The following is a 20,827-nucleotide window of genomic DNA, read 5'->3' on the forward strand; positions in this document are numbered from 1 at the left end:
GCACTGAAAGGGGAGGAGCCCCTTTGAGCTTCTAAGTTTGTCCCTCAGTCAAAAGCACACGAGTTGCTTCCTGTGGTTGCTACTTCTGTAACTTGGAGAGACCTCTTTTACTCGGGTTAGTCGTTAACCATCTTGGATAACTTAACAATTCTTTATATCAAATTTTCTGTTCAAATTATTGCTATGATTTTTATCTCCTGATTGGAGTGAATGATACTACGGGGAAATATTCACAACCATAAATTACAAACTGCCTTGGAACAAACTGTAAAGATGCAGAACCTACATTAAAAGAAAAAACTACAGAATTTTACTGAGGTATAAAAGAGTTAAACAAATTACATAGTTCTGGAAAACATGTTGTAAACATGTCAATTCTTTCCAATATTAACCTATATATTAACAAAAATTTCAATAAAAATGGCATGTGTTTTGGAATTTGATAAAATTATTTTGCAATTAATGAGGAAAAATATGCTAGTTGAGAAAGTTTTATATTTGGGAATTTTCCCTATCAAAACATATTATAAAACTAATGGAACATAGAAACCAATGGAATATACCTAGAAATTGAGAAACAAACTCATCTTTAATAGTATTTATTTATTTAGAATTCATTTTTTAAGTTTTATTTTTGATTGACATAGTATTTGTACATATTATGGGGTACAATGTGTGATAGATGCATACATTGTGTAATGATCAAATCAGGGTAACTAGCACATCCGTCACCTTGAACATTTATCATTTGTGTTGTGAACATTCAAAAAATTCTCTCTTCCAGCTATTTTGAAATATACATTATTGTTAACTATAGTCACCCTACTGTGCAAAAGAAAACCATACAATAGAATTTAGATATGAACTATGAAAGAGCATCCAAGAAAGGATGGAATGACAGTTGTGAAACTGCTTAATCTGGCTCCAACTGGCGGACAAATTCATTTTATACTTCTTTCACTTCATCAAAATAAATTCCAGATGGGGTAATATTTAAATTTAAAAAATTGAAAGCCAGGTAGCTCTCAAAGCCATTCTTAGCCTGACTCTAATGGAAGAAACCATACAAGAATGAGAGCTTTAACTAACATTTAAAACTTCTGTATTGGAGCCTGGATTGGTGGTTTGTGCTTCTAATCCTAGCACTTTGGGAGGCCCAAGCAGGAGGACTCCTTGAAGCCAGAAGTTTGAGACTAGCCTGGGCAACATGGAGAGACCCATCCATTTCTACTAAAATAAAAAAAATCAGCTAGGCACAGTGGTATGCACTTGTAGTCCCACCTACTCAAAAGGCTGAGGCAGGCGGATCCCTTAAGCCCAGGAGTTTGAAGATGAAGTGAGCTATGATGACACCACTGCACTTTTAGCCCAGGCAACAGAGCGAGCTCCTGCCTCAATAAAAAATAAACAAAAAACATTTCTGTATTGGAATAAAAACCAATATCCAAACACATGATTGGTACCAAAAGACAAACTAAACGTGAGAAAATATTTGTGCCACATTTTAAAGGGTAAATCAAGTTATTCAACAAATACTTATTGACTCATTCTTGAAAAGAGAAATAGGAGACGGAAAAAGCCAAATATAGTACTTACTGAATATCAGGCTGTGCAAATAAATCTTTGATATATAAAATCTAATACATTGAGAATATACCATAGAAAAACCAGGAAATAACAATAGGTAACTCACAAAAGGACAAATAGAAGTAGCCAATAATAATTGAAAAATAGAAAGCACATTGAGCTTCCCTAGAAATCAAAGAAATGCAATCTACAACTATAATCATAGAATTTTCCCCATTATGCTGCTGCACGGAATGAGTGAGAAATGCACTTAGCTCAGTGTCTGACATGTAAACACTCTACAAATGGTAACTATCATGATTTCGACGTTTAATACCCATTACCATGAAGCATATGGGGAAGGTACATCAAGCTGTTTCCCAACGAAACTGGGCTGACTTCAACAACTGCTGGATGCTGTAAATGTGCAAAATTTGGGGAATAGAGGAAGGCAAACATTTGATTCTCAAATGGCAGTACAAAGTGTTACATTCTTTCTGGAGGACACTTCCCACAGAAATATATATACAAAGTTCACTGGGTAATTCCATTTCTAGTTTTTCTCAAGGAAATGTTCAAGCAAATGCACAAAGGTGTAAGTAGAAGCGTATCTATAAGTACAGAAAAATGGAAACAATCTAAATGTCCAAGGGTAGGGGACTTTAAATAAAATATGGGAACTTCCATTCTATGAAATAATATGCAACTTACAAAACTGATGAATTTTATTTATACATAGTACGGAAAGATATCCCTGATATACTACTGAATCAACAGAACATTAATTATAGAGTGATTCTTGATCCATATTCTAAATATATTCATAGACATAGAACTGTAGAAACAGACTAAAATATTTATTGTGCTTATTTCTAGATGGTTGTATGAGGAATTTTTTTTTTTAGACGGGAGTCTCACTGTGTTGCCCGGGTAGAGTGCAGTGGCGTTGTCATAGCTCACTGCAAGCTCAGACTCCTGGGCTTAAGTGATCCTCCTGCTTCAGCCTTCGGAGTAGCTGGGACTACAGGCATGTGCCACCACGCTGGGCTAAAGGAATGTGTTTTACCTTCATTCATTCAAATATTTACTGAGCACCTACCATGTGCCAGACACAATTCTAGGTGCTGGGGGTAGGGCAGTAAAAGGTGTCTGCCCTCAGGGAACTAATTATCGTCGAGTAGTGGGAGACAAATATTAATATTACACAAATATATAATATCAGGTATCGATAAACGTTAGGAAGAAAAATAAGGCAGAGAATTAGGGAAGGCCTCTTTGAACAGAGAGTAAAGGAGCTAGCCTTACGGATAGCAAGAAAAAGAGATACCTTCATAATTTGCCAATCTCTCTTAATTTTCTTTTCCAAGCATTTAATACGTGCATAATCAAAGCAAAACAAGCTAGCTCTTTCCATTTCAGAAAACGATCTGGAGCCTGAGGCTTTGTTCGGGTCAAGGCGTGGAGAAGGTGGGAGTGGGTCTTACTGTGTATAGAAGGGAGATTCCTGGACGTGGCTTGCTCCGGATCCCTCCGGGCCCCAGGACCCCGGCGTTCCTCAGTTCCGCGCAGACGAAGCTGCAGGTAGAAAACCGCGGGACTCAGCCTAGCTCAGCGTCCCGCCAGCGGCAACCTGCTGAGCGACACAGGGAAGGAGTGTCCCGCGGCTGGCCCCGCGCCCCTCACTGGACTGCATTTAACAAAGAAGCTCCACGGAGAAGCGGGGCCCACGAGGCTGGAAACTAGTCTCCCTGGCCCGAGCTCCAGCTCCCGCCCCGCGGCCTCTCGGCCCTTGACCCACTGGCTGGAGCGGAAAGAGACCGGGGCGGAAGAGTCCACGCGGCACATCCTTTCCGGCGGAGCGAGCGCCCCATTCGTGGCAGAGCCAGGCGCCGTCTCCGCTCGTCAGGCCAGCCTTGGCTTCCCCATTTGGCCGCCTAGGAGCCAGAGGCACAGAAAAACGTGAAAGAAAAACAGAGACGGAGGAATTCACAGAGAATCGAGTATCAGACCCCGTCGGTTCATCAAGGAGTATGAGTATGGCGCATTTGGCGTAGCTGCATTCTGATTGGCCAGCCTGAGAAGTCTTCACGTTCATTGGTCAGCCTTAATTGACGAACGGTTTTGTCGGAGTGTAGTTCCCAATGCTTGCGGGACGCATGCGCAGTGTAGTTCCCCGGCGAGCTGCGCGTGGACTTCCGGCACCAGAACCTGGCGGCGGAACTGCGAACGCTTGGGCTGCCCTGGGAGGGGGCGGGGACCGGCTGAGCGGGCCGCCGAGCTCCGGAGGTCTAGCACGGGGCTCAGGTGGCCGGGGCCGGCGCCCTGAGGTGGAGGCCGGAGGGGGCGCGCACCTCTGGGAGGTGCCGGGTCGTTCCTGCGCCCTTTTGCCGGCTAGATCCCTGGGCAGACACCCCTGTGTGACGCCGCTCCCTCAGCTCCGCGCAGGCGAGGCTGCGGGGGACAGCGCGGGGCTCCCGCCGGGTCAGCGTTCCCGCCTGCCGCGTCTTGCTGAGCGACCCTGGTGAGTCCTTGTCCTCTCCAAGGAAACTCTTTCTCGGTCACTGGAGAATGAGAATGGGGTGCGTATCTTCCAGGGGTCTGAGCAGCAGAATAAATAAAGTGCTTAGTGTGAAATAGAGAACTGGAAACTTGCATGCATCACTCGGGTATTCGTTCGTTCGGAAATTGCAGCGCATCCGTACCGGGAAGCTCATGGTGTCGCTAATGAACCACTGCTAGGTGGAAAAAGCAAATGACAAAATAGTAAGATCTCATTTGTGTAAAAACATATCGGGCACATTTTTTTCTTTGTTTCTATGGATAACATTTTTAGTAAAAACATGGCCTTTGGGGCCACTTGTGGTTTTCTGGCTCCTTGAGTGCCACCTTTTGACTGAATCCAAATTTTACAGAATAAATCCTTTTAAGGGATTCTGTGAAGTTTGGATTGGTAGAGGGGCTGCACTTGGGGATCTGGAGGGCCACATGTGGCCTTGGCAGGTTCTCCACCCCTGTCGAGGACTTCATATGTCAGAATGTTAATTAGGGGGTGTAACTGCGTTGAGGAAGGGAGAGTTTCTCTTTTATATACTTCTATATTGTTTAAATGTCCCCTCTCTTTTTTGTTATGATGGTTTGTATTACTTTTGTTGTTGAAACAAACAAACAAAAAAAACCTCCAGAATTCCAAAGTACACTTCTCAGAACCACTGGAAGAGTTAACATTGTAAATTATAAATGTGTGTCATACATTCGCATATGTCTGCATAAATGGCTTTGGATGATGTCTCTGAGCCCTTCTCTGACATCCTCCCTCCCCCACACCAAGGCCAGATGTGTTTTGGAATTCAGAAGTTTTCAAATTTGAGAAAGAGAACACCGTGCACATATGGTATATCAAGTAATACCTCCAGAGTGATCTGCAGCAACACTCAATAATCAAACACATTAATTAACTTTTTTAATTGAAGTATAACGTACATACAGAAAACCACATTGTAAGTATTGCTTGGTGAATTTTTATAAACTGAACAAGTATGGTAAAATTTCTGTCATAAAACATATGAGCATTTACATTAAGTGGTATAAACAGATTATAAATATGCTCACATCAGTAGGCAGGCAGTGCTGCAAGGCATTGTAGGAAAGCCTAAAAAAGGCTTCAGGGCCACAAAAGGATGAGTACTGCAGTCCCCAGATGGCACTTCAGGCTGGTGTTTGGTCATGTATTCCACCCGACCCCCGAATCCTGCAATTTTGTTCTTTCTCCAGGAGTGCACATCCAAATGCCAGCCCAGCCGCTACAGGGGATCCCTCTGGGAGACTGAAAGGACAGGCTCTGGGGCCCAACTTGAGGCCCACCAGCCCTGAGCCTTAGGCCAGGGGAATGGCAGCCTCCCTGGAGCCCCAGGACCAGGCCCCTGGGGAAGGAGAAGGGCTTCTGATCGTGAAGGTGGAGGATTCCTCCTGGGAGCAGGAATCTGCCCAGCAAGATGACAGCAGGGATTCCGAGGCCTGCCGCCAGCGCTTTCGGCAGTTCTGCTACGGGGATGTGCATGGGCCTCATGAGGCCTTCAGCCAGCTCTGGGAGCTCTGCTGGCGCTGGCTGCGGCCTGAGCTGCACACCAAGGAGCAGATCCTGGAGCTGCTGGTGCTGGAGCAGTTCCTGACGGTGCTGCCGGGGGATATACAGGGCTGGGTGCGAGAGCAGCGTCCAAGGAGTGGCGAGGAAGCTGTCGCCTTGGCAGAGGACCTACAGAAGCAGCCAGCGAAATCCTGGCCGCAGGTGAGGGGCCCCCTGCACCCAGGGGCACCTGGATGGTACCTGAGCTGAAGAGAGGTGGCCATCTCCTTAGAGATGGGTTTTCAGGGGCTCACGGGAAGACACAGAGCCTGAGGGAGTGTGTATACAGGTTGCCTTTTGGAAAGATGCTGAGCAAAGTGTTTCTTTTTGGTGGTTTTGGAGGGCAGCAGTAGGACCAAACTGGGAATGGTCCAGAAAGGAGGTTTTAGTTCATGTGGGTTCTACAGACATTTATTCATGTTCTGCTCTAGGGCAGGCCCTGGGGACACAGCGATATGGACAGGTAGAGCACCAGAGGGGGTTAAGAAGGTGGAGCTGTCCATGGGCACCTGCTGTCTTGTGAGGTGTTGGGTCCTTGACACTGGAAGTATCTGGGGTGGTGCTAATGAGTGTCCAGGGTGTGGGGTTCTGCCCTTGCTGAGTGGTGGTGACTTTGGCCTTTGGCAGCTGGTTTTTGTGTAGTGATTGATCAGGGAGTGTCCTTGAGCACACAGCACCACCTGGTGTCACTTTCTCTGGGCATTGCTGGGCTCCATGTTGCTCTCCTTCCCCACCCCCAGCATCCTGAGGGATGTGTCCTGTGTCTCCTTCCCAGGGATTAAACTCTGTCTCCCCCGGTCTGGTCTCGGTGTTGATGAGCATGTTGTGGTTCCTGCACAGGATGTGCCCTCAGAGAAGGTGGAACCTGAGGCCGCAGTTCAGCAATCTGTGGCGGGGACACGGAGCCAGCCACCTGTACCCCAGGAGCAGCATGGCCTTGATGGTGAGTAAGCCTCTGTCCCTGTAGGCAGCAGAGGGGCTGGGCAGGGGCCTGGCGCCTTCACTGGTGTTGCCCTAAGGGTAGCAGGTGGGGTCTTTCCAGCCGGTGAAGCCCAAAAGTGTGTGCCCGTGTGCTTGTGCTGGGACACCATGTGGTCTGAGTCTCAGGCCTGGGCAGGCCTTTTTGAGGCTCCTTTGTTTTCCTTCAGCCCAGCTGCCTACTCTTCTTAAAGAGGGTCATGCCAGAGAGACGACGGACACCTGCTTTGCATCTGGGGTCCAGGTGAGTTGCCAGTCCCTTTGTCCTCTCTGAGCCTGGCCTTCTGGTCAAGGCCTTTCCATCCAACCCATCCTGTCCCTGCCCACAGCTGCTGAGAGGCCTGAGCAAGGCGACCCTCAGCCCGGTCTTCTCATCCCCTCTAGGGACCTGTGGCACTGGGAGACATCCCATTCTATTTCTCCCAGGAAGAATGGGGCACCCTGGACCCTGCTCAGAGGGATCTCTTCTGGGACATAAAGCGGGAGAACTCCCGGAACACTGCCCTGGGTAAGCGCTCAAGGGACCTGGGGGTCTAGACAGGCAGCCCTCCGCCAAATCTTGCTGGAATCCTAGTCTTCCTTCCCACCCAATCCTTAGCCAGGTCCATGAGGGGCCCTCCTCTCCCTGCCCCATCCAGATGGGTTTTGTGCCCTCGTGTTTGGAGAGCTAGATCCTATGTGGGAGGGGAACCACAGGAGCCACCTGGTTCCTCAGTTTCCCACACTGACAGTTGGGACAATTTACAAAATCATCTGAATCTGTTCTGTGTTGGAGTTTGAATAGCTAGGGTTCAGAGTTCGGAGTGGGATGGTGCACCCACTTGGGGAAGGCGGGGGATGGGTTAGGTGACAGCTTGTGGGGCTCATGATTAGCAGGCGCCTCAGCCACGGGGTCAGCCCAGTGGGAGTTCTCCAGGCTTTCTCAGAACCGCCTCTCTGCAGTGTTTGTCATCATCCCCATTGTGTAGATGAGGAAACGGAGGTGTGGGCTGTCTCGACCCGAAAGCCGGGAATCTTTCCCCTGAGCTGCGTTTCTTCCTCTCCTCCACTCTGGCCCCAGAACCGAGCGGGATTCAAGAAGGTGCCTCCTCTCCCTCGCAGGTTTGGGGCTCAAAAGCCAGAGTGAGACGTCCCAGCTGGAGCAGGTGGTGACTGCTCCGCCAGGCCAGGCAGGCGGCGACGTGACAGTGTCCTGGAGCCGCGAGGAGGCCGAGGCCTGGGAGAGCGAGAACCGGCCCAGGGCGACCCTGGGCCGAGTGGCGGGTGCGCGCCGGGGGCGGCCGCCCACGCGCCGGCGCCAGTTCCGGGACCTGGCGGCCGAGAAGCCGCACAGCTGCGGGCAGTGTGGGAAGCGCTTCCGCTGGGGCTCGGACCTGGCGCGGCACCAGCGCACGCACACGGGCGAGAAGCCGCACAAGTGCCCGGAGTGCGACAAGAGCTTCCGCAGCTCCTCGGACCTGGTGCGCCACCAGGGCGTGCACACGGGCGAGAAGCCCTTCTCCTGCTCCCAGTGCGGCAAGAGCTTCAGCCGCAGCGCCTACCTGGCCGACCACCAGCGCATCCACACGGGCGAGAAGCCCTTCGGCTGCAGCGACTGCGGCAAGAGCTTCTCGCTGCGCTCTTACCTGCTGGACCACCGGCGCGTGCACACTGGCGAGCGGCCCTTCGGCTGCGGCGAGTGCGACAAGAGCTTTAAGCAGCGCGCCCACCTCATCGCCCACCAGAGCCTGCACGCCAAGATGGCCCAGCCCGTGGGCTGAGCGGCCAAGCGGCACCTGAGGCCGCCCAGGAGGGCGAGTGTTCCCTGTGCTGCCCGGCAGCGTCACATTCTCCTTTGTGTACCTCGGGGAGGGACCCCAGGGCACCCACGCACAGAGCTTGCCCAGTACTCAAAGGCAATGGGATTCCCCCCTGGCCCTCTGGTTCCCCTTCCTGCTCTGAGCGTCTCTCTCCTCTGGCTTCCTGGAGCCCCAGCACAGTCCATCAGGGGCAGCAGGGTAGCTTGAGGACACAGGAGGACCTCGGGTCCCTTCCCAGAAACCCCCTTGGCCATGTTTGCTGTGTGGCTCCTTGTTCCCTGCCTCTTAGGTGGAGTTGTGGCCCAGGCCCTCTGCCCTGCCAACCTGTGCCTTCCAGTGGGGGTGGAGGACTGGCTTTGCTCACTCCAGGGGATGCTGGGCTTTGACAGGTGCGGTGGCTCACGCCTGTAACCCTAGCACTTAGCACTCTGGGAGGCCGAGGTGGGCGGATGGTTTGAGCTCAGGAATTTGAAACCAGCCTGAGCAAGAGCAAGACCCCGTCTCTACTAAAAAAAAATAGAAATTATCTGGACAACTAAAAATATATAGAAAAAATTAGCCGGGCTTCGTGGTACATGCCTGTAGTCCCAGCTACTTGGGAGGCTGAGGCAGGAGGATTGTTCAAACCCGGAAGTTTGAGGTTGCAGTGAGCTAGGCTGACACCACGGCACTCTAGCCAGGGTGACAGAGTGGGACTCTGCCTCAAAAAAAAAAATAAATAAATAAAAATAAAAAAAATAATAAATAAAAATGAGAGGGACATTCAGCCCACACCTATGAGAGTCTGGGTCTGGGGCACAGCCACAGAGGCTTTCTGGCCCCCCACCCCCCATTTCTAGGCCATGATCACTCTTCCCTGTCCCGGCCACACGAAAGCTGCCTGCCTTTTCCCCCAGCAGGCTTGCCCCAGTGTGTTCCCCTGAGAGCCACACCCCTGCCATTCTGGTGAGGGTGGTGGTGATTCCAGTGACAGGAGGCCAACCCTGGAGAGCAAGGACAGGGCGCCCGGTGGCTGCCCACTCCTCCAGTGGCACGGCCTGCTTGCGCTGAGCACTGGCGCTCCCCCAGCACTTTGTCGCTGACCCCTTAGTGCTGCATTCCGTGTTTCCCGTCTGCATCTTCTGCAGATGTGCGTTAACAGGGACAGACCACTGGCCTTTCAAAGATGCTCAGCCCAGCGGGCCTCAAAAGGGCAGCAGAAAGGTTTGAATAAACGTGGAAACTTCCCTCCAGGCTGTTCTGTTCTTTAGCTCGATGGGGCAGGGGGGGTGGGGGGGGTTTCCTGGAATTTGTACCCCTTGGCGTGGTAGTCCAGGTGGCACCTGGTGCTGTGCAGTCACCAGGTGGAGCCACATCCCTGGCTCCCAGGTCGGCTGGGCCCCAAGGAGCAGCTGTGGGCCCCAGGACTCTGGTCTCCCTGTGTCCCCATTGCCTGCCTGCTCTGGGGACACCCTCCGTCCCCTGGCAGGAGAATGGGGAGCCCAGCAGGACTGGGGTCTTTGCCAGGCCACTCCTCTCCCTGCCATTCAACACATACCACGTGGGGGTCACTGGGACTGAACCCAACGAGGTTTTGCTGTGGACAGGGTTGTTTCCAGTTGGTGATTTTTACCTCTGGGGCTTGGTACTGTTGTATGGGTGCATGCGGGGGAGGTGGGAGCATTACGAGGACTTTCTGGTGCTGTGGCTGGCTCTAAAGGGAGACACTGGGGTGTAACAAGATCAGATAGGAGCGTGGGCCAGGAGCTAAGAATAGGATTGGGCACAGGTTCCTGGCTCAGGTGGGGGCGCGTCAGTGCCAGCCAGGAAGTCACTGGCTGGAGCCAGGGAACGGAAATGGGGCTGGGGACTGGGACTCAGGCTTCCAGGGAAGGAGGGCAGAGTACAGCTCAGCTCATAAACAGCTGATACAGTCAGCGCGGTGAGAGGGCAAGGGTTAGGACCCGGGGCGCTAGGAGCTCAGTGCTTGGTGCTCGGTGCTCAGAGGAAGCCCACCTGGCCCCATGGCCTTCCTGGTGGCTGGGACCCTGCGGGTGGCTGCGCAGATGGCAGATGCTCGAGACAGCCTGGGGAGAAAGGTAGTGGGAGGTCCCGTCTGGCCCAGCCTGCCCCCGACACCCAGCTGAACCCCAACCCAGCCCAGCCCTGGCCTTGCCTCCCCAGGGAAAGTACAGCGTACAGGGTCCAAGGGTGGCCCTGACACTCAGCAGCCCTGGGGTGTCTGCTGCTGCAGTTGCTGCCCTGGAGGGCGTGTTCCGGGTCCTGGGCTTTGACCACTGCGAGAGGAGGGAGGCTTCAGTCCAGGTGAGCCCTCTCCTCTCTTTCCTCCCCCCACTCCAAGCCCAGCTCCCAGCCCCACGCGGAGCCTCCCCAGACTCAGACCAGGCCTTTGCTCTTGCCCCTAGGGCTTCCTTGAGGAGCTGGTTGGGTTCCGGGAGTGGCTGGATGCCCATGGGGGCCCTGTGGGCTGTGCCCTAGTGGCCTTGGTGGCCCCCAGCGGGCAGCTGAGGCAGCCACAGCAGCTGGTGCGGGAGCTGAGCCGCTGTGAGGCCCTGCGGGGCTGCCCCAAAGTCTTCCTGCTGCTCTCCAGTGGCCCTGGGGGTGAGTGAGCAGGGCAGGGAGCCCAGTTCTGGACAGCAGAGCAGGGTGAGGGCTGGGCAGGAGAGTGGGGATCCCCCAGGCCAACGAGCTGCTTCTCCACACAGCCACCCTGGAGCCCGGAGCCTTCCTGGCTGGCTTGAAAGAGCTCTGCAGCCGCTTTCCTCACTGGTCTCTGGTGCAGCTGCTGACGGAGGTGGAGGCTCCGGACGGGGAGTCCCAGGGAGGAGGGCTGGCCCTGTTGTCCCCTGGCTCCTCTGTGCTCTCCTGCTTGAGCCAGTTAGAGTCATTCACATTCCCCCTCCCATTCCTTCTACAAACCTTTATTGTCTGCACCTGTGGTGTCAGCCTTAGGGCCTCAGCCCCACCCCCGTCTCAGAACCACGCCCCGCCCCCCCCAGACGCCCCAGACTGCCGCCCAACTCCGTGCCTTTGCCCAGGTGGTTCCCTCTGCTTGGCAGGCCCTCCGTGTTGTCCTGCCAGCTTTACACAGTCCCTTCCAGGATGTCAGCAATGCCTTTCCTTGCACCTGTACTTCGGGCCACCCCTTTTCACAATCATGCACAGTGACCATCTGTCCCGTTAGACTGCAGGACACTGGAGGCTGGGACTGGGAATGGTTCAAGTCTGGTACTGAGGGCTGATGGTCTTGCTGGGCAGCTGGGCGGCCCCTGTGTGGCCCTGGAGGTGAGGCGGGTGGGCTCCAGCTGGACTCCACGGCTCTCCCAGGCCTGGTGGCCTCTGCAGGCAGTGTCCATCCCATGAGCCTTCCCTCACCGGCCTTGCCCTGCTCTAGGGAGCGTCCCCACCTCTGTAAGTGCTGATCCCAGGTGGGGGTTAATGGTACGGCCACTGTCCACTTGTGCCCATCCATGCCCAGGGAAGTCCGTGAGCTTGAGCCTAAACTGGCACCCATGTGTTGCCTGGGGCCATGCTGCCCTGCCCCCTTTGCACCTCCTACCCCTGTCCTGGCAGTGACCCTGAAGAGACTTAGTAGCCATGAGCCTTGCGGAGTCTTTCCCCGACGCCAGGAAAGACCGCCTAGGTTGCACCCCTCTCTGCTCCCCCAGGGAGCAGCCCCCTGAGGTGCCCTCGGGCTCCACCCTCCCAGCTCTTCTGCAGGGTGGCTGAAGAGTCCACAGGGGGCAGCTACTGCCCCATCCTCCGGAGCTCCTTGCGGGGGACACTGTGCCTGGGAGGCGTGGAGCCCTGGATGCCTGAGGTGAGGGGGTGGGGTGGGTTCCAATCATGTGGCCACGGTTTCGAGTGGCACAGAGGCTAAGGGAGACCCATGCAGGGAGGTGAGTGGCAGGAGTCCCCTCAGACCACTTAGAATTTTTCTTAACCCCTTCTGTAGCCAGCCCCCGGCCCCAGCACTCACTACGACCTGTCCAGGGCCAGGGCTGCCCTCTTCCTGGCTGTGATCCAAGACCGGCCTGGGGCCCAGCATGATGTGGAGGCACTGAGGGGGCTGTGCCAGGCCCTGGGCTTCGAGACCACCCTGAGGACGGACCCTACCGCCCAGGTGAAGAGAAGCCCAGAACTTCCACTGGTGCCCTGAAGGAAGGGCTCAGGGGACTCTCCTGGGCCTCTCTTCATCACTGGCGGGAAGTGCACCTGCAAGTCTAGCTCCTATCCTCCCTGCTGCATGCATTGGGCAGTCACTTCCCTGCCTCTGGAAGCCCAGTGTCTGTGGCCTCCCATGTTGGCTGCTTCTCTGTCCTCAGCTCAGAGCTTTGGCTTTGAGGCCTTGGTTCCCTTCCTCGACACTCCCCAGCCCTCCTTCCTTCCAGGAAGCCAGACCATGTCACCTTCAATGGGGCCATGCCAGGTCTTGCAGCAGGGGTTAGAAAAGAACTTCCTCCCTGGGCCTGCCACTGGCAGGAGGTCAGAGGGCAGAGGGCAGGGGCTAAGAAAACTTCATCGCCCTGCAGAGGACAACCAGGGGCTGGGGAGGCAGCAGCCTTGGCTCAGGCCTCAACCTCGTCCCCACCCCAGGCTTTCCAGGAGGAGCTGGCCCAGTTCCGGGAGCGGCTGGACACCCGCAGTGGCCCTGTGAGCTGTGTCCTTGTGGCCCTGATGGCCCATGGGGGTCCACGGGGGCAGCTTATGGGGGCTGACTGGCAAGAGGTGCACCCAGAGGCACTGCAGCGGGAACTGAGCCACTGCCGGGCATTGCGGGGCTGCCCCAAGATCTTCCTGCTGCAGGCCTGCCGTGGGGGTGAGCGGCACCCCAGCCTGCTCCTCCGGCCCAAGTTTCCTCAGCCAGCCCACAGCTCCTAGGACTTGCTGTCTACTTCCTGTAGGGAGCCTGGGTGCCCACCCTTCCCTACCCCTTCTCCCATCCTCTCAGAGGTCAAGTCCACAAACTTGAGCTCTTAACCCTTAGCACTTGTCATTCAGTGCTGTGAATGTTCCTGGCCTGGCAGGACTGCCCCGGAGCTCTGGGGCCTGGGCTCTTGCCTGACCCTACTGTTCACACGGGGTCTGGACACTCAGAGGCAACCCTTGGTATCCCCTGAGTGAAGCTGTCTCCCTATCTCCCTCCCCAGGGAACAGGGACGCTGGTGTGAGGCCCACAGCTCTCCCCTGGTACTGGCGCTGGCTGCAGGCACCTCCCACCATCCCTTCCCATGCAGATGTCCTCCAGATCTACGCTGATGCCCAGGGTTGGTTCTGCCTTTCTTCCAGAGCCTGGATGTGGGCAGGGCTGGTGGTGGGAACTGTCCCAAGAGCATTTCTAGGGCTCTCAACTGGGGTCCTGCTGCCACCTCCATCCTCTCTTTGCTGAGACAATGGGAAGTAGTCTTCCTACACTACAAGGGCCTTTGAGAAGTGGGAGCATCTTCCCCTATTTGAGCCTTGTGACAACCCTGGAGTCAGCAAGGTGCAATAGCTTTTCTGAGGTCACATGGCTGGTAAGTGGTGGGGCTGAGCTTTGAACTTGCATCTGTCTTTCCTGCCCTGCACTGTTTCCACTGCCCTGTGCCTTAAGCCAGAGATGGGGAGCCCCTGGGGCTTGCGGAGTCCCAGGATCGTGGTGAATGGACATGGTTCTTCTCACAGGCAGCGCCTCCAAGGGCTCCCCTCCAGGCAGCTCTGACCAAGCAGACATCCTGACGGTCTATGCAGCTGCCGAGGGTAAGAAGATGGTCATTAGGAAGCCCATGATTACACAGGGCCCAGCTTCCTGGCCTAAAATCTGGAGTGGCATGCAGGGCAGCTAGGGCTTAGTGTTGGGGTACAGAGGCACCAGCCCAGCTGCAGTTAAGCCACCTTCCTTCCATGGTTTGTTTAGTGTAACAGTAACAAGGCACCGTTCAGTGCCGGCTGTGCCAAGCACTTCATGTGCAGTTTCCTCCGGGCTGTAAGTTCCACGAGGGCAGGGCCGATCTATTTGCCCCAAGGCCCTGCTCCATCCCTGGCACATAGTAGGTCCACAGTAAATATTGTTCAGTAGTGAATCTAGCCTTCTCACTCTGCAAATATCTAGCAACAGCATGTTCCAGATGCAAGAAGTAGCTGCTCCCTGCCCTGTTCTCTTGCCTGCTCCCTGGGGTCCTGCCTGCTTGCTGCCCACCATGTCCAGCACAGTAGGACCCTGGGGATACGGAGGCAGAGGGTCAGAGCCTGAGTCTGACTCTCTGGCCCTGGTCCCCTGACTTAGGCTATGTGGCCTATCGGGATGAGAAGGGCTCAGACTTTATCCAGATGCTGGTGGAGGTCCTCAGAGCCAAGCCAGGGGGAGACCTCCTGGAGCTACTGACTGAGGTGTGTTGGGGGAAGGGGGGTGACAAAGGCAGAGGGGCAGGATTTGTCCTTTTTCCCAGCCCTGGTGCCCATTAGCTCCACTGGTGAAGGAAGGATCCCCACCCTCAATAGTGTGAGATGACCAAAGGCACGACACTGGACAGATGCGATCAACAGCAGTCGTTAGTCACATATACTAAAGTCTGGGGCGGGGGAAGGTACCAAGGGCCATGCAGGGCCACATGCGGGGGGCACTCAGAGCTGAGTCAACCAGCAGGGCCTGTGGAAAGCACGCGGATGCCCCTGTTCCTACGGGAGGATGTGATGGGTTTGTTTGGATATTGCCGAGGGCTGGCAGGGAACCAAAGCAGGTTAGGTTGAGGAGCAGGTGGGGAGCAGCTGGCTTGGCTGACAGAGGCTTGGGTGGGAGCCTGTCCCGCTGGGTAGGGGGCAGGTCTGGTGAGAGCGGGGGACTCACGCTTAGGCCTTTGGTGCCCTGAAGAGCTCAAAGATGTCAAGGCAGCCCTTGAAATTTTAGGCCTTATGATGCACCCGGCCAGGGGCTGTCCCTTAGGTGCCAGGCTGAGCCCCGCAGGGCCTGAAGTCCTGGGTACAGGCTGGGTGTGGTCCTCTCAGGTCAACAGGCGAGTGTGTGAGCAGGACGTGCTGGGCCCCGACTGCGACGAGCTTCGCAAGGCCTGCCTGGAGATCCGCAGCTCGCTCAGGCGCCGGCTCTGCCTGCAGGCATGAGGGCCCCACAGCCAGCTGGAGCGTGCTGAGAGGGCGGCCAAACCCCAGCGTCACCATCAACCCAGTCCACTCTGTCTGCTCATCTGTAAATGGGGCCTGGCAGCCCGGGGCCGGCGCTAGCTGGCAGGCAATAAACATCTGTTCATGCTGTGCTCGGGAACAGGGCCTGCTCTCAGGGACGTGCGAAAAAGGGGAAATGGTGTATGTAAAGTACCTGGCGCTTCCTAAGGGCGCAATGTGCCCCTGGGAACCAGAGGCCAGAAGGCCAGGGAGCCCCGGCCCAGGCTGGGTCCGGAGCCCAGTGCCCGGGACTAAAGAGCCCAACACGGGCTGGGCTAGGTTGGAGGTCCTGGGAGCGTCCCCGGGGGGAAGGGGGTCCCGGGAAGGGGAAGCCCAGAGGCCACATTTCTCTCCCAGCTGTGTCCCTGTGCACGCGGGCCCGCGCCGCCCCACCCGGCGATGGGCCATGGAAACGCGGAGGCGCGGCCTCTGCCTTGCAGGAGCTAAGAGCCAAGGGTGGGGCCGAACGCCTCTGCAGCAGACCATTGCAGGCTCACCGGGGAAGACACGGGGCGAGCACAGCGGCTGGGGGGGGCCGTGGGCAGCTCCTGGCCCGAGGCAGGCCAGCGGCAAGTGCGGGAAGAGGTCCCAAAGGGCGCGGGAGGGGCCTACTGCGGGCGGGCTCGCCAGGGCTCGAACTCGCAGCCTCCGGCTCGCGGCGGCGGTTTCCTCCGAGCGGCCCCCGCAATGTCGGGCGCCGTGGACCAGTTTGGAGACTCGCCCTCGCGGGTTCCCAAGGGGCCAGGTTCCGCTTCATCCTAAACATGAACACTAGGGCACACTGCGCAGGCGCCTGAGAAAGCTGTATGGGGAAAGCTGCAAAGCACACAGGCGCGGGGCCGCGTGGCCTAATGGATAAGGCGTCTGATTCCGGATCAGAAGATTGGGGGTTCGAGTCCCTTCGTGGTCGCTGCTGGGTTTGGTGTTTTTTTTTTTTTTTCCTGAACCCCATTTAAAATTTTTCTTCTCTCAGTACTGCGCCCTGTATGGACGTAGGACACTTCAGCTGCTCCAGCTCCAAACCCCGCACCACCCTGGGACTCCTCTGATTCTTCCCCTCTCCTGCAATCGCAAAGATCGGGACCCAGGGCCAGTATTGCAGCGGGGGGCGACCCCTAGGGTACTGCAGGGTCCGACGCTGGCCGGACATAGGCGGATCGCGGACCTCGAGGCCAGAGACCGCGAGTCCCGGGAGCCCATAGGGGATTGGCTACACGAACTAGGGTTCAGAAGGTGAAAACTGTGACAGACGCAGGGTTGGGGTTGCTTGCGGTGGGGAGTTGCCCCAAGGGCAGGGGGGGTGGTCAAAGGATATATGCATTTCAAAATCCACTAGATTATTGTGATGAAAAATTTTGTAAATAGTGGTAATGATTGCACAATATTGTGAATGTAATTAATGGCACTGAATTGTACGCTTGAAAATGGTTAAAATGGCAAATGTTCCATGTACGTATGTATGCAAAATATATATCCACAGTTTAAAATGTAAAACAAAACCTGATGGATTAGATTTCTTGCAGTGAGAGAGTTCCTTTGAATGACTAGTTAAATGCATATTTAAAATTTTAAATAGAAAAATTATGTCCAGGATTTGGTTAACATTTCACCCGGAAAAAATGTCTCTATTTGCTGAACCCGAGTTCTCTCCAAAGAGATGCGATCAAGCGGCAAAGTCCAGGTGCCAATAATCCAGGTGCCGAGCAGCGTCGCGCTGAGCGTGCTCAGGTGGGGTAAAGGCTGCCGGACGTGGCACCTGGGGCACTTACTCCGGTCGGCGGGCGCTGGTGACCTGGGGCCGTGCGGAGTGCTCTTCTTTAACGTTTTTGTGATGTTTCAGTGGTTTACTAAGAGTTTATAAATACAAGGGGAAAATCTGCATTAAAATACAAATTTTAAACAAGGAAAACCACACACATGTTGTGGCAGGAACGTAAATACCGAATGTGGTGACTCTAAGAGTCTGAGACTAAGAGTGAGCTAGCCCAGGATGTACAGAATAGATCTGGAGGGTCATTATTAAGTAAGAGACCTCAGGCCACGGGGCAGTGTCTTGTTCTAGGGGACAATGGGAGGGAGGACGAGGACCGACAGTCCACTAGGCCATGCGCACGGCTTTCCGGATGGGGAACTGGCAATCACAGAGAGCGCACACTGCGCCCCTTTCCACAGGCTGGTTATCTACTTATCCCAGCACCCGGGTTCTCTCCTGAAAGGTGAGCTACAGTACAAGGCTCGTGGGGGTTTGATCCAGTGACCTCTCGCGCCCTAAGCGAAGCTCGTACCCCTAGGCCACCCAGCCGAGCTAAAAGTTGACTTTAAATGACTTTCAGCTCCTTCTGCACGTGCGCGGTCTCTCCGAGGCGGGAGGATGCTCAGCAGAGGGCGAGATCCTAGTGGGAGCGGGAGCGCGGACAAAAACTGACGTTCAGGGGCCGGATACAAACCAGAATGATGCTGTAGGATGTGCAGGAACCTCGGGGAGGTGACGAAGAGACTGGGCTAAGTCCAGCAAACAACAACGCTTGTCAGCCCCGGTGGCCTAATGGATAAGGCATTGGCCTCCTAAGCCAGGGATTGTGGGTTCGAGTCCCACCCGGGGTACAAAAAGCAGCATTTTAGGCCCTTCCCTAGGAAAAAGTGGAACGTGGCACACCCTACAGAGGAGGTGTGTAGAACCAAGCCAGTTAAGGAGCTCTGGAGGGTTTCTTTCTGAACAGAGCTGTAATTAGAAGTCAAAGATTATCTTCAGATCAGCTGTGCACGTTTTCAGCTTTCAAAAAAGAGTGCTTGAGCTTTTCATACTATTTTAGGAACCATCCAGTCTACTTGATATAAAGGAATAATTGTTTACCTTTCTATGTGTGTTAATTGTATTGTGTGGGTTCATATATTTTTTTAGAAAATGCTTACTTTTTATAGGCACACACAATTATTTAGAGATTCAATTACAGGACAACTGGTTGCTTTAAAATCAATGGGCCGCATGGATGTAAAAGTCCAAACTCATTCAGGAGGAGATATGGTGTAGTGGGAGACATGAGGGCACATTATACTATTTTCTCTGTTTTAATGCACGTTTGAAATAGTCCATGGTATTCTTTTTAAAAAATTCATGCAATACATGACTTCATCTTTGAGGTAAAACTTTCCCAAATTACAGGACATGGTATAAAGTAAACCCAGAAGCTTCCCATCCCATATGCCCCCCAGGGGACCACCGCTGGAATATTGTCATATATACAAAAAAACATCGTTCTCCTTTGCCTTTAAAACCCATGAATGAGCAGCCTGAGCAAAAGTGAGACCCCCGTCTCTATTAAAAATAGAAAGACGCCGGGCGTGCTGGCTCACGCCTGTAGTCCTAGCACTCTGGGAGGCCGAGGGTGGTGGATCGTTTGAGCTCAGGAGTTCCAGACCAGCCTGAGCAAGAGCGCCACCCCCGTCTCTACTAAAAATAGAAAGAAATGATCCAGACAGTTTGAGGTTGCTGTGAGCTAGGCTGACGCCACGGACCCCACGGCGCTCTAGCCTGGGCAACAGAGCGAGACTCTGTCTCAAACAAACATAACCACCATGAATGAGACTGTCCAGTTTTTCCAGCTGTGGCCTGGCTTCTCCCACTTCCCCAAACATCCTGGACCCCATCATCCCCACTGTGGTCAGGGACCTCATCTCAATGGCATTATCTTCCACATTCATACGCCCCTGCAGAGGATGGCCACCGCAGAGCTATGTAAGGATGCTGGCGCTGCCCCTGGCCAATTTTTTCTGGATGCCTTAGTAAAGGGCATGTCTTCCGGGCCTTCTCAGTCTGGTGGTGAGTGTGCACTTCATACAGGATAGATGCACTTCAACATTTCTAGCGCTTGAAATCTTTGGGTTCCTTTCTCTACAAGATGCTAGGGACGTTCTGGCATCTCATTCTTATTAAACTAGGCCACCAATGAATTCAGTTTTCAGCCAGCCAACCCAGAAACGTGGTAGGGCCACGTTCAGCTGCACGAGAAAACATATTAAACACAGGCTTTTTGGAAAATGCACCCAGATTGATAAATTCAGCAGATACAAAAATCATATCCCATCCTCCTTACTCTAACATTATAACCCCACTCCCACACATATCCCCCAGGTTTCTCCCAGCATAAAATATCAAAACTTACTTTTTTTTTTTTTTGGTATAAGCTGCTTCCTCTAAGGTCAGCCTTTGCCTTTGTACTTGCTTCCTGTAGCATGCTGAGGTCTGACCCTAGTTATAGGTCAAGTGCTAACAAGGGGTGGTGGGTGTAGGTTTTGAAGAGAGCTGGCATCCCCTTGCAAGACAACTGCTCCAGGTGAGATTATTACAGGACAGTCACGCCAAGGAAGGCTAATTTCTGCAGATACCAGAAGACAGGTTCTCTCTCTCTCTCTTTCTTTCTTTCCTTCCCTCCTTCCTTCCTTCTTTCTTTCTCCCCTTTCCTTCCTTCCTTCCTTCCTTCCTTCCTTCCTTCCTTCCTTCCTTCCTTCCTTCCTTCCTTCCTTCTTTCTTTCTTTCTTTCTTTCTTTCTTTCTTTCTTTCTTTCTTTCTTTCTTTCTTTCTTTCTTTCTTTCTCTTTTTTTCCAGTCAAATTTAGCGGTGGGGGGCTGTATACCAACTTTAGTGACACCAATGTTAATAAGTTCTGATAATCCACTGCCATCAGACCAGCCTACAGCCTGCTTTTGATGGCAAGGGAGGCTGAAAGTGACTCAGACTCAAGATTCTCAACTTTGTCTGAATCCACCCTGATGTCCTCAAGCCTTTGTCTCACTTCTTCCTAATCAATGCTTTATCTTGCACATGAAAGATTTCCTGAGGCTGTGAATTCAATTAACACTGACATTCCATGACATGCATAATTAAATTATGTGCTTGATTTTTAGCAATAGTAGCCCTGTGGCTATAAGATTATTTTATGATTGCCACAAAATGTTCCTGGGTCTCTGGACATGACTTAGGCTAAAAACTTAAAGGCCTGACCTTGTCATTTTCTTTCTGTAAGCAAACAAGTGTCTTCAGAAGAATCCATTCCATGCCATGGGCTGATGAAAGTCCATGTAGTCATCTGCACTGCGACAGTCAAATGCAGCAGCCACTGGTCCCCGGGTCCAGTTGCTTCAGTCCACACTTCGTCATAACCAACCTGGTCGTGCATTGCTCCATCTTGATGCCCTTGCATGC

The 20,827-nt window shown here is 53.6% G+C and overlaps 3 protein-coding genes and 2 non-coding genes across 6 annotated transcripts; all 5 read left to right on the forward strand.

The window, feature by feature from the left end:
* The first annotated feature begins 3,783 nt into the window (after positions 1–3,783).
* Positions 3,784–8,928, forward strand: LOC123632295 (zinc finger protein 213). 2 transcript variants are annotated; one of them, XM_045542401.1, is made up of 6 exons: positions 3,784–4,145; positions 5,338–5,851; positions 6,530–6,632; positions 6,838–6,911; positions 7,052–7,175; positions 7,769–8,928. In XM_045542401.1, exons 2-6 carry the CDS (start codon positions 5,453–5,455, stop codon positions 8,425–8,427), a joined length of 1,359 nt encoding a protein of 452 aa, XP_045398357.1. In that variant the 5' UTR covers positions 3,784–4,145; positions 5,338–5,452; the 3' UTR covers positions 8,428–8,928. The 2 variants fall into 2 exon arrangements, with proteins under 2 accessions (XP_045398357.1, XP_045398355.1); XM_045542399.1 differs by having other exon boundaries at positions 3,784–4,087.
* Positions 8,929–10,231: 1,303 nt separating this feature from the next.
* LOC123632297 lies at positions 10,232–11,663 on the forward strand. The gene is made up of 4 exons (XM_045542403.1): positions 10,232–10,544; positions 10,630–10,770; positions 10,872–11,067; positions 11,172–11,663. Exons 1-4 carry the CDS (start codon positions 10,470–10,472, stop codon positions 11,648–11,650), a joined length of 891 nt encoding a protein of 296 aa, XP_045398359.1. The 5' UTR covers positions 10,232–10,469; the 3' UTR covers positions 11,651–11,663.
* A 7-nt stretch (positions 11,664–11,670) lies between these two features.
* On the forward strand, positions 11,671–15,785 carry LOC123632298 (putative caspase-16). Its single transcript, XM_045542404.1, has 7 exons — positions 11,671–12,286; positions 12,422–12,589; positions 13,063–13,285; positions 13,617–13,733; positions 14,131–14,205; positions 14,732–14,835; positions 15,451–15,785. The coding sequence occupies exons 1-7, from the start codon at positions 12,278–12,280 to the stop codon at positions 15,562–15,564; spliced, it is 810 nt and encodes a 269-aa protein (XP_045398360.1). The 5' UTR covers positions 11,671–12,277; the 3' UTR covers positions 15,565–15,785.
* A 676-nt stretch (positions 15,786–16,461) lies between these two features.
* Positions 16,462–16,534, forward strand: TRNAR-CCG. The gene has a single exon. It is a non-coding gene; the product is annotated as a tRNA-Arg (tRNA).
* Positions 16,535–18,155: 1,621 nt separating this feature from the next.
* On the forward strand, positions 18,156–18,228 carry TRNAR-CCU. The gene has a single exon. It is a non-coding gene; the product is annotated as a tRNA-Arg (tRNA).
* Positions 18,229–20,827: the final 2,599 nt, after the last annotated feature.

The sequence above is a fragment of the Lemur catta genome, chromosome 2 (assembly GCF_020740605.2).
Source record: "Lemur catta isolate mLemCat1 chromosome 2, mLemCat1.pri, whole genome shotgun sequence".
Taxonomy (NCBI): Eukaryota; Metazoa; Chordata; class Mammalia; order Primates; family Lemuridae; genus Lemur; species Lemur catta.